Source organism: Papio anubis, chromosome 16 (assembly GCF_008728515.1).
Source record: "Papio anubis isolate 15944 chromosome 16, Panubis1.0, whole genome shotgun sequence".
NCBI classification, from domain to species: domain Eukaryota; kingdom Metazoa; phylum Chordata; class Mammalia; order Primates; family Cercopithecidae; genus Papio; species Papio anubis.
The window spans coordinates 87,125,627-87,144,512 of record NC_044991.1 but is presented as its reverse complement, the minus strand read 5'-3'; the positions used below and the strand labels follow the sequence as shown (position 1 = coordinate 87,144,512).

Genomic DNA, 18,886 nt, shown 5'->3' with positions numbered 1-18,886 from the left:
ATGTAAAATAACACCAAATATTAATTGGTGATGAGCTTTAAGTGGGTTTTTCTTTTCTTTTTTTTTGCCCCTTTTTTTCCTAGGCATTATTTACAATAATTAATAATATAATAGACTTGGCACTTTACATTTACATAATGACTTAGAGTGATAATACTTATTTATAATTTGTATCTCAACAATCCTTTCCCTTCCTCCAAAAAATACATGTGCAAGACTGTTGAAATAGAAAGAGATAAGTTGGCCAGGCATGGTGGCTCACACTTTTAATCCCAGCATTTTGGGAGGCCAAGGCAGGTGGATCACCTGAGGTCAGGAGTTCGAGACCAACCTGACCAATATGAAACCCCATCTCTACTAAAAATACAAAAATTAGCCAGCCATGGTGGCACGCGTCTGTAATCCCAATTACTCGGGAGGCTGAGACAGGAGAATTGCCTGAACCTGGGAGGCGGAGGTTGCAGTGAGATTTGATCACACCACTGCACTGCAGCCTGGGCAACAGAGCGAGACTTCATCTGAAAAGACAGAGAGAAGGAAGGAAGGAAGGAAGGAAGGAAGGAAGGAAGGAAGAAGGAAGGAAGGAAGGAAGGAAGGAAGGAGGGAGGGAGGGAAGAAGGAAGGAGGGAGGGAGGGAGGAAGGGATGTAGGATGGGGAAAGGCCCTGCAATGTATGGTTAGAACCAGCAGCAAACGAAAGTGTGAGAGTGGGGAGGGAGAGAGACAGTATGCAAGCAGGATGACTAGAATAAAGCGAATGGGGCAAAAAGTATAAACAACTGGTGAATTTTCACACAGGGTATTTTGGAATTCTTTGTATTTTCCTTAAATCTTACAAGTTTTATACCAAAACAAAAAGTTATCAAAAAAGACAATTTCATGAACTAAGATTGGGTATTCAATTTAGCACTAAGATTCTTGCCAATTAATATAAAAAGGGAAAGTCTGTCTTTAAAAAAATGAAACTTTTTAATAAAACCTTTCCTTGTTATACAGTCTTCCTATTTAAAAGAAAATTTGAGGCCGGGCGCGGTGGCTCAAGCCTGTAATCCCAGCACTTTGGGAGGCCGGTGATGGGCGGATTAATGAGGTCAGGAGATCGAGACCATCCCATAACACGTGAAACCCTCGCCTCTACTAAGAAATACAAAAATAGCCAGGCTTAGGTGGTGAAAGCCTGTAGTCCCAGCTACTCGGGAGGCTGAGGTCAGTGAACCCGGAGGCCATTGCAGTGAGTTGAGATCCCGGCCACTGCACTCCAGCCTTATTGCATGAGACTCCGCCTCAAAAAAAAAAAAAAAAAAAAAAAAAAAAAAAAAAAGAAAATTTGATAGCAAAATGCTTTAAGCATACAGAAAGAAATACAGAATGGCATAATGACGCCCATCACCTAGTTCTATTAAACCTTAATACTTTTACCCTATCTGCTTCGAAGTGTTGAGATGTAAATTGTTACAGATAAAATGGAAACTTCCTGTGTATCCCTCCCTCATCTCACTTTTTCCTCAGAAGTAACTCTCATCCTAAATTATATTTAGCATTTCAATGCATGTTTTTAAACCTTCACTATATATCTGTGTGCATAGATATAGCTATATATTCATAACAGTGTGTAATTTTTGTGGTTTTAGATTGGACTTTTAAATAATGGTTCACAGTAAGCATCATCCCATAACTTATTTTGTTTTTTTACTTATCATTGATTTTTCATTTTGGGGGAGGATATGTGTGTTAACACCTACAGTTCTAGTTCATTCATTTTCATTGCTGTAGAGCATTTCACCATATGAATAGGCAATAATCTATTTATCTATTCTCCTAGTGATGGTCATTTAGGTTGGTTCCAGTTCATTATCAAAAATGCTATGGTAATAAACATGCATGTATATGTGAAAAGTTTCTCTGTAGCAGCAATTTTCAAAGTATGGTTTCCACAGCCCTGTAGGAGAGTCCACAAGGCCAAACGCTTTCCTAAGAACACTAAGGCATTGTTTGCCTATTTCGCTGACTGACATTTGCACTGATGGTGCAAAACAATAACATTGGTGGGTAAAATTGCTGATGCCTCAACACAAATGAAGGCAGTGGTACCAAACTCCCAGTAATTTACTCAATTACTATAATTGCTTGAGAACTGATGAAGTAGTAAAAACAATATTAATTGTTCTAGGCCTGGCGCGGTGGTTCACGCCTGTAATCCCAGCACCTTGGGAGGCTGAGCGGGCAGATCATGAGATCAGGAGATCAAGACCATCCTGACTAACACGGTGAAACCCAATCTCTACTAAAAAATGCAAAAAATTAGCCGGGCATGGTGGCGGGCGCCTGTAGTTCCAACTACTCGGGAGGCTGAGGCAGGAGAATGGCCTGAATCTGGTAGGCAGAGTTTGCAGTGAGCCCAGATCATGCCACTGCACTCCAGCCTGGGTGACAGAGCGAGACTCCATCTCAAAGAAAATAATAAATAAATAAATAAATAAATAAATTGTTTTAAATTGCAACACTTGAGTACACATCTTTTAAATACTCTTTGTGAGTGGATGGGAAGTATGTACAAAGCACTGCTGCTGCACATCAAGGCAGAAGGTTTATCTCAAAGAAAAGTACTTGCGTGATTGCTTGAGTTTCCAGCTGAACAGGCCACTTTTTTTTTTTTTTTTTTTAGTGGAACACCATTTTACTTGAAAGAACAACCAATAAACTGATGATTCATGCCAGGGTACTTGATACATGGTTCCTTGATCATGAGCAAAGTGAGGCTTTCACTTCAAGAAAATCAATCAACACACAGTATCTGCTCCCACTGACAAATGTAAGCTTTCAAGCAAAAATCAGAATTTTAGAAAACTTGTGTCTGCCAATATGAGCATGAAAGCTTCCTAATATTAAAGATTTTTATTATAATAGCAATTTTTTTTAATTTTATAGGCTGAAATATGTCCACATAGGAAATATCTGCATGACTCAATAGCCAATAGCTTCCTAATGATCAACACATCATGTTCTAAAATCACACACAGGTAAAAGAGTCATCCAGAGTGCAAAAGAGACCAGTGGATTTCAATGGAACAGAGTAGGGAAAATTCACTGATATGGTTTCAGATTCTACACAGTAAATAACTGTTAAGACATTACAGTGTATTGAGTTTTGGTGCAATATCAAAGAAAAATATTCACAATTTTCTGTTCCAGGTTATTAAAATATTCCTCCGTTTTCAAATACCTGCGTGAGGCCAGAATTTCTTCATATACTCCAACCAAACAAATTCACAACAGACTGAATGCAGAAGCAGAGAGGAGACTCCTGCTGTCTTCTTTAAAGCTGGACATTCAAAATATTTGCAAAAATATATAGATAGTGCCACTTTTTCCACTAAATGGAATTTATGGGAAAATATGGATATTTTCCAAAATATGTGCTATTTTTATTACCATAGAATGGGTTTATTATGGTTATGTCCAATGAATTGAGAAATATGTTTAAAATTTCCCTGTTTTAATATCTACCATGGTATCAGGAAGTATAACCCACATAAGCTAAATCTCTAGGACTGATACCTAAATCACCAGGGACAGAGCCTCCACCCTGGTTGCCTCGTCCTCGTCAGAATCTATCCTTATTTATCCTTATTCACATTACAATACAAGAGGCCATGGTGGGTGGTGGGCGGGTAATGTTATTGGGCTGTATTGTTAGCATCAGGGCTAGTGATAATATTTGTTTCCTGGCCAGGTTATATTTCTATGTATTTACCTGAAGGGAAAGAATGTTTAAACTCTTTGAGTTCTGAAATCTCAAACTGAATTTTTTAGACAATGAATGCTTCTTGATTAATGTCAGCAGTTTTAAATTAAGGGCCTACCCAGGTGTATAATTTTTAAATGGAGAAAATTGTAGTTTTTGTAAAAGATAAAGAAATTAATTCTGTTTCTGAAACAGGTGTATTTCCAGGTGGCCAAGGTTATTAACAAGGAATATATTGAGGTTTCTTGTTCCCTCTGGGCCTCAGTTTCCCTTTCTGTAAATTGAGGGTATGAGACAAGGTGTCTTTAAGTGCTCTTTCAACACTGAAGTTCTGTAAATTCATTTTATTATGATAACACATAAACGGCACAGTTGACAGTCATGTAAGAGCTGGCTGAAGTGTTCAAAAAGAGGTTTGAAATGGTGGATGCTTATACTTTGCCAGAGATGCCTTAAATTTCACATCGTTGTGTGTGTTTCATTTCTCCTCTCTTTATGCAAGCCTTAGAAATTAACTTGAGATCTCTCATCTGGGTGATGCAGGAAGATGGAAATTGTTATATTTTCTGTAATGATTTTATAAGTGCTCTTATTATATTTCTCATCCGTGCCAATTTTAGGCAGTCTGTCCACAGAGAAAATCTTTCCGAAGATTTGCATAATGCTTGCTAGAATGAGGTGCGGTGGGCCTGGGGTGGGGTGGGGGGCGGTTCTTTCTAGTTGCTTGTTCCCTCAGCTACCATGTCCACCAAACCACGTTATCAGAGGGGGCCAGGAAGACATACGATTGCATGGTCCACCCTGCACGTGATTTGACAGATGGCTCTGGACCTGGGGCATGTAACCAACATCATTCAGGCTGGCCTGGCTGAGCAGCCATGGCATCTTTTGGGAGAAAATTCTCTGAATGAATGAAGATGTAATCTGTAACTATACAGGATACTAAACAGCTAAGAGGTCTAGATAGAAATCATTCTTTCCCAAAATGCTTGGAAATATTTCATTTTTAAATGCAAGCTTTTATTTAAGCAGAATTCGGGTCCTAAAAATCAGCAGAATTTGGATCCAGGACTCTGTTCTGCAGGTTTCTGTCTTTGTCCCAGATTCAGTGACAAGTAATGAGAAGCCATAGGAAAGGAGTCTTTCTTCCCTCTTTGGTCATTTCCAGTCCTGACAGCCGATGAGTCCTCAGCTTGGGGCTGGGGCAGGCTTGAAAGACCAGAGAGGAGAGAGGTTTTAAAAGAATGAAATCGGACAGTTAGGAAAGTCTCTTTTTTGTTTGTTTGTTTTTGGACAATGAGAAAAGCCTCTTAAGCTTTCATTCAGGGAGAATTTGGATCCTAGAAATCACAGAATTTCCTATGAGAGATTCCTCTAGAGATTCTTTTAATCCGTACCCAATATGTCTATTCTGGGCTCTAGAGCAGAGCAGTCCTGGGAAAATCTCTGTGAATATGAGAATGTCCCTGCTGTACTGGCCAGTGTGGTAGACCCTAGCCACATGTGGCTAATTGGGCCCCTAAAATGTGGCCAGTGCTAGTGTAGAACTGAATTTTAAATTTTGCTTAATTTTAATTAACTTAAATTGCCATATGTGACTAGAGGCCAATGCAGATAGTATAAAGTATTGGTTAAGCATGTGGATTTGTAAGTTTAGAAGACCTGAGTTTAAATCCTGTTCTATGGGCAACATGGCAAAACCCTGTCTCTACAAAATATATAAAAATTAGCCGGGCATGGTGGCCCGTGATGTAGTTCCAGCTACTCGGGAGGCTGAGGTGGAAGGATCGCATGAGTCCAGGAGGTGGCGGTTGCAGTGAGTGGAGATCATGCTACTGCACTCCAGCCTGGGCGGCAGAGTGAGACCCTCCCCCCACAAAAAAAATCCTATCTACCCCTCACCAGCTATGTGGTTTTGGGCAGGTAATTTATCCTCTGGAGTCTGCATTTCCTCATCTGTGCACACACATGCACACCCTCTACATATGTAAATGTATAAGTGAATGTATGTATTTGATCCTCACAACAGCCCAATCATGAAGGTACTATTATTATTCCTTTTAACATACAACACTCACATGCAAAGTGCTCAGGATGGCAAAGGCTACGTAACTATCTCCTCTTTTTCCTATTCAAGTCTCTAGGCAACATTTCCACTGGCATCTCCCACAAGCAACTCAAATCCTACATGTTCCAGACTGACAGCATACTTGTATTCTCACAAACCTGCCCATCTTAGGGGCTCTCTAACCACAAAAGACACTTACCTACTCATTCTAAAGGTCATCCTTGATGCCTCTGCTTCTTTCATCCCCACCTCCAAGTTCTGTCAAGTTCACTTCCTAAGGCCAGCTCTTCTCTGTCTCCACCCCAAACAGCTAAAGTTTCCACCACCTTGAGAACCCACAGGATTGGTCTCTCCTGTTCATTCCATCCTTCTGTGGTGGGTTGAATTGTGTCCCTAAAAGCATATATTGAAGACCTAATCCTCAGTACCTGTGAACGGGACCTTATTTGGAAACAGGCTATTTGCAGATGTAATTCTTAACTGAATTACAGTTAAGATGAAGTCACACTGGGTTAGAGTGGGCCCTAATCTAGTGAGCAGTGTCTTGATAGGAAAACACAGACACAAAAAGAGGATGCCATGTCATGACAGGGGCAGAGACTAGAGTGAAGTAGCTGCAAGCCAAGAAATAGCTGGGATTGCCAGCAACCCACCAGAAGCTGGGGAGAGGCCAGGGAGTGTCCTCCCAGTTTCGGACAGAGTTTGGCCCTGCTGACACCTTGATTTCAGACTTCTGGCCTCTAGAACGGCAAAAGAGTACATTTATCCTATTTTAAGCCAATGTACCAGTTTGTGGTTCATTGTTTCAGCAGTCTGAGGACACTAATATACATTCCTAACACATTCTCTGCACAGAGGCTTGAGTGATCTTTAAAAGCACAGATCTCACACCCCTTTTCCCCCAGGGTTTTTACTTCTCTTAGGACAGAATCCAACCTGCTCTGTCCCCTGCTGACCCTCTCAGCTTCACCTCTGACCACACTATCCTCACCTTCTGCAACCCCTCACTCTGTTGGCCTTAAATGAAGGGCCGAAAGAATAATTCAGTAAAAGCATAAATGCTAACGATTTATTAAAAGGTAACTCAATTCAGAATTTCCCAGATTGGTAACAACGCCACCACCACCACCAATAAAAAATCGTAAGTGGCTTTTCTCACTGTACAGTTTCATTCTCTTAAAACTTCCTTCCTCTCTGGTCTTTGAAGCCTGCCACAGCCCAAAGGTGAGGACATATGAGCTCTCAGGCTTGGAAATGACGAAAGGGGAATAAATTCCTCTTCCTTGGCTTGCCATTACTTGTCACTGAACCTGGAACAAAGACATAAGCCAGCAGAACAGAATCCTGACTTGGTGATTTGGCTTCATGTCCAAATGACAAAGAAAGGGTGTGGGGATTTCAGAGGAAAACTACCGTGGACACAATAGCGCTCCAGCAGAAATGGTATCAGCTTGTAAATATGGAGAGCTGAACAGGGGGACGTAGGTATCTCTTATAGATGTCACAGATGGCAATAAGCCAATTCGGGGGGCGGGGATGTAAAGGAATGGAATGGAATGTTACTTATAGCCAATTGGACAGTTATTGAGCACCTGCCAGGTGTAAAGCTCTTTGCGAGTTAAAGGTCCAGCATTTGGATTGCTAAAAACTTCTTATATCTATTGAATCATGTTCTCTTCATCTGCCTTGATTCCCGGGAATCCACATAAAGCCGCTGTCATCAGTAACTGAAGTAAAATCCACAGTCCCATCCCCACTGCCCACCCCACCTGACACACCCTCAGAAGTCAATTCATTTGCTTTGGCGCTGCACTCATATGCCAGAGGGAAGAGAATTCAGGTCTGTTTCCTGATGAGACTCATTGTGGGTAGGAGCAGGAGCAAGGGAAGGATGGGGACAGGATTTGATTTGGACTATATTCAAATCCATGCAAACATGGGCTATTAAAAAGGACTTCTACAAAGTATTGGAGATCAAATTAATGTGCTGTCTGACTAAGGAAACTCTTAGCTCTTGACATGGCAAAATGTGACCAAGAAAATTCTCCAAACCTCAAGCAACTGGTATCAAACAAGTTATCCACTTTCAGACAGGGTTTTCCCCCTATTTTGTTTATTGGTGTATTCCCAGTGCCTGGCCCAAAGCAGGTATCCAGTAAATAGTTTTAGCATGAGCTCTCCGTGAATATAGCCAACCATTTTCACTGTGATGAGAAAAACAGAAAGACACAGACATAAGAGCACATTGACTGGGCCCTTACTGAACTGTGAACCTAATAGTAGAGAGAGATTCTCTAAGAGAAGATGACGTTTATCTGGGAAAGGACATTGCCATGGGAATATGTGTGCCATGGTAAACGATGTGCAGAGTCAGGGCGGTAAAGGAAGATAAAGGTTTTCAAAGGGAAAAATAAAAAGGATTATATCATTGTTTTGAAATAATTGTCATTGGCTACAAAGATCAATAGCAAGGGTGACACCGGTCTGAGTTTGCACAAAAAGTTGCTGGGAAGATTTCTTCAAAAAAGTGTTTTTTGTGTAAGGTTTTAATGGCCTTTGTGCAAAGTTGTTATTTGTGCAGTTTTTGTGATAGTTTTAGTTACCAAGCCTACAAATGTGAGAACCCCCTTTGCATAACCTTCTTTGTGTCTATATATCAGGCTTTGTGCCTGTGTGTGTGTGTGTGTGTTTTAATATAAGCAACTCCATTTTAATTCTGACAACTTTCGCAGTACCAAGGGCTTTTACGCATTTCCTCATTCATTGTCACAACCACTGGCTCAGATAAGTTCAATTATTAGCTCTGTTTTCAGGTGAAGAGAAATAGACTTAACAAGGTTATGTTAAAAATCCTGACACCCAGCACACTCCCAGATCAGCTCAACCTGAACCTTCGGGGACAAAACCCAGGCACTGAGATCCCTTGAAGCTCCATAGGTGAGTTCAACTTGATCCAACGTAAGGATCAAAGTTAAGCTGGCCCAGGTCCCCAGCTGGCTGGGAAGGAGCCTAGGTCAGGACGCCAAGCAGCCCAGTCCGGAGCTCACAGTTACCAACCACTGTGCTGCTTCCCGCCCTCGGCTGATATTCAAAGGAAGAAATGATTCCCTCTCCCTAGCTGCAGAAAGCCAACGAAGCAGATCCTAACCAGCAAGCACATGTCCACTCTAAGTACAAACAGAGCAAGCCCATAGGTTTCGAATCCTGACTCCAGTAGCTTGTATTCCCATTTAAACAGTGGCAACTGGGGGCAGTGGATTTAGCCCTCCCATCCCCGTGGGTTTGCTCAAATTGCCTTGGATCCAGACAACTGAGATTTCCTCAATCTTATGTAAAGTGTGAACAGAAGTATCATTATAAAAATTGGCAGGGCACAGTGTCTCACTCCTGTCATCCTAGCACTTTGGGAGGCTGAGGTGGGCAGATCACCTGAGGTCAGGAGTTTAAGACCAGCCTGGTCAACATGGTGAAACCCTGTCTCTAATAAAAATACAAAAACTAGCCGGGCATGGTGGCATGCGCCCGTAGTCCCAGCTACTTGGGAGGCTGAGCCAGGAGGATTGCTTGAACCTGGCAGGAAGAAGTTGCAGTGCACTGAGATGTCACCACGCACTGTAGCCTGGATGACGAGACGCTGTCTCAAAAAAAAAAAAAAAAAAAAAATTGTGTGTTGAGTGGGTGAGGTGGCTCATGCCTATAATCCCAGCACTTTGGAAGGCCAAGGCGAATGAATCATTTGAGCTTAGGAGTTCGAGACCAGCCTAGGCAACATGGTGAAAATCCATCTCTATAAAAAATACAGAAATTAGCCAGGCATGGTGGTGAGTGACTGTAGTCCCAGCTACTCGTGAGGCTGAGGTGGAAGGACCACCTGAGCCTGGGAGGTTAAGGCTGCAGTAAGCCTTGATCATGCCACCGCACTCCAGCCTGGATGATGAAGCCAGACCCTGTGTCAACAAAAGGAGAAAGAAACAAAGAAAGAACTTGTGTGTGTTGATGTAAATAATCTCACTAAAAATAGTGTGAGCTATATAAATTAGTTTTAAACAAGTCCCTTCTCCTGCTCCCACTGTTGCCCAAAACAGCCTAGGACCCTTAACTTCCCTTTATATAAATCCAGAGCCCCTGCTACCTAAGCCATTCTCAAGACAGCCAGCCCTGGGTCCCAGCAGGTCACACTCAGTCCCTCTCACCTCCCTTCTAGAAGGGGCAGGGCCAGCTTGCACTTTGCTTTCAGTTCCCTGCACCTGAGCACTAGGCTCCAGGCTCAGCTCACCAGCTTACCTGCAGCAGCCACAGCAGCAGCGCTAGAAGCAGCAGCAGCGAGGGGTGACTCCCGGATCTCATGGCCATATGGGAATACCCAAGACAGACTCAGAACGTGCAGCTGCTAACCAGTCCTCCAAGCTGGGGATCCCGCCGGAGCCACACACCTCCTTCTCAGTCAGCAGCTTCTTCTCCAGTGGTTTCCAGGTCACTTTGGCCCAAACACTTTCATCCCAACTTGCTCCTCCCTTCTCAGCTTTTCTTGCATTTATCAGAGTGGGGAGGGTGGACTTGTAAGCTCGAACATCCGTTTGCCACAAGTAGAGTTCCTAGGAAGGGTGGGGTAGGAACTGAAGCCACCATGGTCCTGCACGTACACAAAAGACTGGCTGGGGTCTGACCTCAGGAACAACAGCTCAGCCAGGGGAAGTGAAACCAGCACCTATTGGAAGGTAGAATTATTTATTTCTTTGTTTCCTTGTTTGTTCTAGTTTCCAAGTAGAAGGCCCAATCATCTCTTTCTATAGGAGGATACGTTAGTGACTCTTTTCTATAACCCCCATCCTCTTGAAACAAACAAACAAAAAAACTAGAAAATGACTGCAAGAATGACAACTTTATTAAGGGGAAGGGATGAGGAAGAATGAAAGAAAAGAAAAAAACAACTTTTACTTTCCAAAGCACTAAAAATCGTTATTCCAACAATATCCCAGGGCTCTGGGGTTTGCAAATTATTTCTACTAAAACCTCTTTTAAGCTTAGATTAATCTGCCTTTTTGAGTTTGGAATTAAAGTGGGAGGGAGGAGAGATGGGAAAGAGCCTCCCTGTGGGCAGGGATCTCTGTGGCAACCTGGGAGTCTTTGCATTAGAATTCTGAAAAAGACAATTTGAGATTCTATTATACCAATACTTAAGGTTGCAATAAGCAAGTTTTAAAACACAATCTGTGATACATTAACCCTGATTACCTTAACATGACCTTTTGGCCGGGCGCGGTGGCTCAAGCCTGTAATCCCAGCACTTTGGGAGGCCGAGACGGGCGGATCACGAGGTCAGGAGATCGAGACCATGCTGGCTAACACGGTGAAACCCCGTTTCTACTAAAAAATACAAAAAATTAGCCGGGCGAGGTGGCGGGCGCCTGTAGTCCCAGCTACTGGGGAGGCTGAGGCAGGAGAATGGCGTGAACCCAGGAGGCGGAGCTTGCAGTGAGCTGAGATCCGGCCACTGCACTCCAGCCTGGGCGACAGAGTGAGACTCCGTCTCAAAAAAAAAACAAAAAACAAAAAACAAAAAAAAAAAAAACGGGACCTTTTTATCACATTACCTTGTTTAAAGTAGTAAACAGATAAAATAAAAGGTAAACTTTCTTTGCTTATTCTAGATATTGGCTTAGGCAAGGATTTCATGACTAAGAACCAAAAAACAAATGCAATAAAAACAAAGATAAATAGCCGGGACCTAATTAAACTAAAGAGCTTTTGCACTGCAAAAGGAATAGTCAGCAGAGTAAACAGACAATCCACAGAGCAGGAGAAAATCTTCACAAGGCCGGGTGCAGTGGCTCACGCCTGTAATCCCAGCACTTTGGGAGGCCGAGGTGGACGGATCACAAGGTTAGGAGATCAAGACCATCCTGGCTAACAAGGTGAAACCCCATCTCTACTAAAAATACAAAAAAATTAGCCGGGCGTGGTGGCAGGTGCCTGTAGTCCCAGCTACTCGGGAGGCTGAGGCAGGAGAATGGCGTGAACCCAGGAGGCGGAGCTTGCAGTGAGCCCAGATCGCGCCACTGCACTCCAGTCTGGGCGACGGTGCGAGACTCTGTCTCAAAAAAAAAAAAAAAAAAAGAGAAAATCTTCACAATCTATACATCTGATAAAGGATGAATATCCAGAATCTACAATGAACTCAAATAAATCAGTAAGAAAAAAACAGTCCCATCAAAAAGTGGGCTAAAGACATGCATAGACAATTCTCAAAAGAAGATACACAAATGGCCAAGAAACATATGAAAAAATGCTCACCATCACTAATGATCAGCGAAATGCAAATCAAAACCACAATGCGATACCACCGTACTCCTGCAAGAATGACCATAATTAAAAAAACAGCAGTTGTTGGTGTGGATGTGACAATCAGGGAACGCTTCTACCCTGCTGGTGGGAATGTAAACTAGTACAGCTGCTATGGAAAACAGTGTGGAGATTCCTTAAAGAACTGAAAGTAGATCTACCATTTGATCCAGCAATCCTACGACTGGGTATCTTTCCAGAGGAAAAGAAGTCATTATTCAAAAAAGATACTTGCACACACATGTTTATAGCAGCAAAATTCACAATTGCAAAATTGTGGAACCAACCCAAATGCCCATCAATCAACTAGTGGATAAAGAAAATGTGTATATACATATATATATGATGGAATACTACTCAGCCATAAAAAGGAATGAATTAACAGCATTTGCAGTGACCTGGATGAGATTGGAGACTATTATTCTAAATGAAGTAACTCAGGAATGGAAAACCAAACATCATATATTCTCACTGATTTGTGGGAGCTAAGCTATGAGGACACAAAGGCGTAAGAATAATACAATGGACTTTGGGGACTTGGGGGGAAGAATGGGAGGAGGATGAGCGATAAAAGACAACAAACATGGTGCAGGGTATACTGCTTGGGTGATGGGTGCACCAAAATCTCACAAATCACCACTAAAGAACTTACTCATGTAACCAAATGCCACCTGTACCCCAATAACTGATGGAAAAATAAAATTAAAAATTAAAAAATAAAAAAAATCAAAAATAAAATATAAAAATCTCCCAATTAAAAAAAACTTTCTTCACTTAACTGAACATTCATATCTCTGAGATGCTGCTGAATATTTTAATTTGAATAGCTTATTTTCATTGAAATTAATAGCTTATTATTGAAAAGAGTAATAAATACAACTTTAAAGTCTATAGATATTTCCTATACATAAAGAGAAACTGAATACCTTGTGCCTATTTTCAAAGTGGATATTTCTATAAGGATAGCTTATTTTTAAAAAACTGATTAAGTCAGAAGCACCAATTTAGAATATATAAGTCAGGTTAGCTAAACCATGTTAAATATTTGGGAAAAAAACCACATCAGTTGAGCACCCCCTGCTGCTAGAATAGCTCTGGGGACTGAAACATTCTTGCTAGAAAGGCGTTAGCCTCACAAAGGTCTAGTCTGGGAGGAGCTGGGGGACAACAGTGAAGGATTCCACTTTCACATTCATTTTAACTTTAAAAATAATTGGTATTTTAAAATTAGCCGGGCGTGGTGATAGGCACTTGTAATCCCAGCTACTCGGGAGTCTGAGGCAGGGGAATCCCTTGAACCCGAGAGGCGGAAGTTGCAGTGAGCCAAGATCACATCACTGCACTCCAGCCTAGGCAACAAGAGGGAAACTCCATCTCAAAACAAAAAACAAAAAACAAAAAAAAGCCACCATAGCAATTGGTAATATATTAGAAACAACCAAGTTTTCAACATTCTCAAGCATTTAAAATAACTGAGCAGAATGCCAGTTCCCCACACGGTAACCCTTCTTGGGTAGGCCATGGGGCCTGGAACTCAGCTGGTGATTCTGGGCATCACCTGCCACACATCTTGGGTGAGCCTGAGCTAGAAGATGTCCCCGTTCCCTTTCTATTCTGAGCATGTGATCATAGTGACAATAGTCTAGCGCTCCTTTCTGTGTACTTGGAAGTACAGTAATATTTTATAGCCACATGGTGGCAGCTCCTAGCTCCCTGTAAGCTAACAAGTGAAGAATTGAGATTGCTCATGAGATAAAAGTTACTTATGATTGCAAGGGAGGTGTGAGCTACAATTACCTACCCAGGGTCAACCTTCTTATCTTTTCGAGGGGTGCCTCCAGCCACCTCCAGTTCTCACTGTTCTTTTTTTAATAATGATGATTGCATCATGAGGACATCTCCACCCGGCTTGGATTTCTGCGTGGACAGTGGTCTGGCTGGCCAGGCCTTATGCCCAGCTGAAAGGAAGGGAACTGAGGTGGACAAGTGGGACTGAGGGAAGATAGCAAATGCACCTGACTCTGCCTATGTTTGGCATTTTCCATATGGATCAAGTAAACACCAGAGAAGTAAAGCGCTGGGCTTGAGCCTTCTTTCCTGGCTGGGGAGGCGAGAAGGCTGGCATTCGATGCCACCTCCGCAGAGGTGAGCCAGCCGCAGCGAAAGGCTGCGAGAGTGGCCTGTTACGGAGGACAGGCCTTAGGCTCTCCCTTTAGTCTGTCTTTCTGTCACCAACGCTGGGGGAGGCAGAGCCTGGAAGAGGGAGGGAGCAGAGGTGTCCTGATGGCAAAGCACCACCATGCCCTAGGATCTCAGTGCTGGGTTGGAAGGTTAGGAGGGGCTGCCCAAGCCTCCCCTGCCAACACACCCACCCGGGAGTCCAGCCCACCCAGGGCGGACGGAAGAGATTAGATTTCCATCAAGGCTGACATTGAAGTTTTAAGCTGGACTGGTTTTACTGACTGACGTGACTGGGTAATGATGAACCCCAGTTGTAACTGAGGGATTGAAATGGTTTGGGTGAAGGCTCAGATTAAAGAAGAATAAAATGGCTCATGCTTATATGTCCCCTGAGTCAAGACCTTTCTACGTTCACTAACACAAAAATCATTTTCCAGCCAAATACTTCTGAATTCAAAGTCGTGTTTCTTCATAGTCACAAGAAAAGTTTAATTTCTCAGAACACTCTTGAGAAGGGTTTTTAAAATAATCAGGGAAGAGTTCTGCTTCCAGTAGTGGTGAAGTAGCTTCAACTCTGCTGTAGACGTGATAGCTATTAACAAAATATAAAACAGGGCCGGGCGCGGTGGCTCATGCCTGTAATCCCAGCACTTTGGGAGGCCGAGGCAGGTGGATCACCTGAATTCAGGAGTTCGAGACCAGCCTGGCCAACATGGTGAACGCCTGCCACTACTAAAAATACAAAAAAATTAGCCAGGTGTGGTGACACATGGCCAGCTACGTGGGAGGCTGAGGTAGGAGAATCACTTGAACCCAGGAGGTGGTGGTTGCAGTGAGCCGAGATCAAGCCATTGCACTCCATCCTGGGCAACAAGAGCAAAACTCTGTCTCAAATAATAATAATAATAATAATAATAATAAAATATAAAACAGCTACCCAGAGTGGAGGCCCTGGAGGGTGAGCACGGCAGGCAGAAGCTGGAGGGATTCCGATGCCTGGAATAGGCCATAGCTGGGACTACTAGGTGGCTAGAGGGACGGATGGAGCAGACAGAGCTAGGTGGCAACTGTCTGGTTGTGAGAGTAGGCATGCGAAGCTGTGAAGCTCTTTCCACTTTCCTGTATGCTTGAATTTTTTTTTTTTTTTGAGACAGAATCTCACTCTGCCCCCAGGCTGGAGTGCAATGGCGTAATCTCGGCTCACTGTAACCTTTGCCTTCCGGGTTCAAGCAATTCTCCTGCCTCAACCTCCTGAGTCGCTGGGATTACAGGCGTGTGCTGTCAGGCCCTGTTAATTTTTGTATTTTTAGTAGAGACGGGGTTTCACCGTGTTGGCTTGGCTGGTCTCAAACTCTTGACCTCAGGTGATCCACCTGTCTCGGCTTCCTAAAGTGCTGGGATTACAGGTGTAAGCCACTCCGCCTGGCCTGAAAAATTTTATAATGCCATATTGGGAAAAAACCAGAAAGGTGAATTTGACTCCATCAAGGAAAACTCCACCAGCACTTTACTTCTCTGGGGTTTACTTGACCCATACGGGAAATGCCAAATGCAGGTAGAGTTGGGTGTGTTTGTCATCTTCCCTCAGTCCTGCTGTCCACCTCGGTTCCCTTCCTTTCAGCTGGGCATAGGGCCTGACCAGCCAGACCACTGTCCAAGCAGAAGCCCAAGCCAGGTAGGGGTGCCCTCATGAAGCATTCATTATTATCAAGTGAGCTACACTACACTTATTTTTAAGTGCAGTTATTTTAAGTGAGCAAAACTACACTTATTTTTAAGTGTAGTTTTACCCAATACTGGATAGTGTATCTCTAGTTGTACCCCAATAGCTTGTCACATATATTAAGAGCTGAAGTTCATTAGACTTCACATTCGAATAAAATAATTTATCATTTGTGTTTCTGGGTTTTTTTTTTTTTCAAGGACTAAGAATTTTGTTTTTCAATTCTGATTACTAATCACATGGGTTGATTTGAGAGTGCAGTTTCTTAGGTTTTAGTATGTTGTCAGTCACTGAGAGCTGGCCAGAAAATTACCTTGGAGAGATTTTAATCTCTTACCCCAATTTTTTCAACTAATATGTAGTTGCAGATACGCAATTAGAAAAACAAACAAAAACACTGCCAGATATAACATATTGAAGGCGTTTTCACTTTTTGCAAGTATATTCCAGTGCTAATCATACCAATGGTATGAATCACAGGCTCTTTCTTCTATCATTTATGTTTGTAAATCAAGCTTGTTCAACCTGTGGCCCAGGATAGCTTTAAAAGTGGCCCAACACAAATTCATAAAATGTCTTAAAACACTGTAAATTTTTTTGCATTTTTTTAGCTCAATAGCTATTGTTAGTGTTAGTGTACTTTATGTGTGGCCCAGGACAATTATTCTTCCAGTATGGCCCAGAGAAGTCAAAAGAATAGACACCCCTGACATAAATTGTTTATGCTTCTTTAGGAAAGGAGAAAAAGAAGGGAAGGAAAAAAAGGGGAAGATTTAAACAGCTGTTTTTATCTTCCTGCATCAAAAACTGTTCTGTTAAGGTGAAAATACGTACTTTAAAAAATCAGAACATCTTCAATTAAACTTGTTAAGCTATTTCAATATTACATAAATTCTACAAACAAAAAGCACTTCATTCCAGCATTTAGAAAACCGAAAACACCACACGAGAAAAGCAAAGCCTTCTTTTTCTTTCTCCTTACTTTATTTAGGCAGAGTATCTCAAGAGATAGGTTTAGAGGAAAAGCTTGCTGACAAATGGTGAACACTCTTCTAATCCTGGACAAAATGACCAAGTGAGTGAAAGGAAGGGGACAAGGGAAGGTAGAGTGAATGTTCCACACCTGGAGTTCAAAAATCTAAGAGTCTGAATATAAGGAAAATGGAATGAGGTGGTTAGGTGACCTAAGAAGCCCGAACGCTTATATTTTAAGTCTTTGATCCATCCTGAGTTGGTTTTTGTATAAGGTAACAGATAGGGATCCAGTTTCGTTCCTCTACGTGTGGCTTGCCAGTTTCCTGAAACAATGAAAATTCTAGAAGACAACACTGGAAAAATTCTTCTAGACGTTGGCCTAGGCAAAGAATTCATGACTGAGACCCAAAAAGCAAATGCAACAAAAATAAAGATAAATAAATGGAACCTAATTGAACTAAAAAGCTTATGCACGGCAAAATAATCAGCAGAGTAAACAGACAACCCCAGAATGGGAGGAAATATTTGCAAACTACACATCTGACAAAAGGAATAGTATGTAGAATCTACCAGTAACGCAAACAAATCAGCAAGAAAAAAACTAAATAATCTCATTAAGAAGTAGGCAAAGGACATGAGTAGACAGTTCTCAAAAGAAGATATACAAATGGCCAACAAAAATGTGCAAAAAGTGCTGAAGATCACCAGTCATCAGGGAAATGCAAATTAAAACCACAGTGAGATACCACCTTACTCCTGTAAAACTGGCCATTATTAAAAACTCAAGAAACAATAGATATCGGCATGGATGTGGGGAAAAAAGAATGCTTGTACACTGCAGATGGGAATGTAAATTAGTACAACCTGTATGGAAAACATATGGAGATTCCTTAAGGAGCTAAAAGTAGATCTACTATTTGATCCAGCAATCCCAGTACTGGGTATCTACCCTGATACAGTTTGGCTGTGCCCCCACCCAAATCTCATCTTGAATTATAGTCCCCATAATCCCCACGTCATGGGAGGGACCTCTTGGGATGTGATTAGATTATGGGTGTGGTTCGCATGCTGTTCTCCTGATAGTGAGTGAGTTCTCATGAGATCTGATGGTTTTATAAGGGGCTTCCCCCTTCACTCAGCTCTCATTCTCCCTCCTGCCTCCCTGTGAAGAGGTGCCTTCCGCCATGATTGTAAGGTCCCTGAGGCCTCCTCAGCCATGTGGAACTGTGAGTCAGTTAAACCTCCTTTCTTTATAAATTACCCAGTCTTGGGTATTTATTCATAGCAGCATGAGAACAGACTAACACATACCGAAAGGAAAAAGAAGTCATTATATGAAAAAGACACTTGCACACGTATATTTATAGCAGCACAATTCACAATTGTAAAGATGTGGAATCAACCAAAGTGCCCATCAATTGAGTGGATAAAGAAAAAGTGATATGTATGTACACACACTCACACACACATATATATATAAAATATACCATGGAATACTACTCAGCCATTAAAGGGAGCTAAACATTGTCTTTTGCAAAACCTTGGATGGAGCTGGAAGTCATTATTTTTTTTTTTTTTGAGACAGAATCTTGCTCTGTCACCCAGGCTGGAGTGCAGTGGCATGATCTTGGCTCACTGCAGCCTCTGAGTCCTGGGTTCCCGGATTCTCCTGCCTCAGCCTCCTGGGTAGCTGGGATTACAGGCACATGCTACCATGCCTGGCTAATTATTGCATTTTTAGTAGAGACAGGGTTTCGCCATGTTGGCCAGGCTTGTCTGGAACTCCTGACCTCATAATTCTAGCTGAAGTAACATAGGAGTGGTAAACCCAAATCTTTATGTTTTCACTTAG

The 18,886-nt window shown here is 42.2% G+C and overlaps 1 protein-coding gene across 10 annotated transcripts in view; it reads right to left on the bottom strand.

Moving 5' to 3' along the window:
• The window catches only part of CDH26 (cadherin 26), a 66,721-nt gene that overhangs the window by 42,526 nt on the left and 5,309 nt on the right, over nucleotides 1-18,886 (bottom strand). For 9 of the 10 annotated variants that reach the window (XM_021920852.2, XM_021920854.1, XM_031656878.1 and 6 more), the window contains exon 1: nucleotides 10,098-11,142. The exons of the other annotated variant lie outside the window; for it this stretch is intronic. In XM_021920852.2, the coding sequence (XP_021776544.1) occupies nucleotides 10,098-10,166 (69 nt within the window). In that variant the 5' untranslated portion in view covers nucleotides 10,167-11,142. Of the gene's footprint in view, nucleotides 1-10,097; nucleotides 11,143-18,886 lie in introns of those variants that run through there. 10 annotated transcript variants of the gene reach the window in all.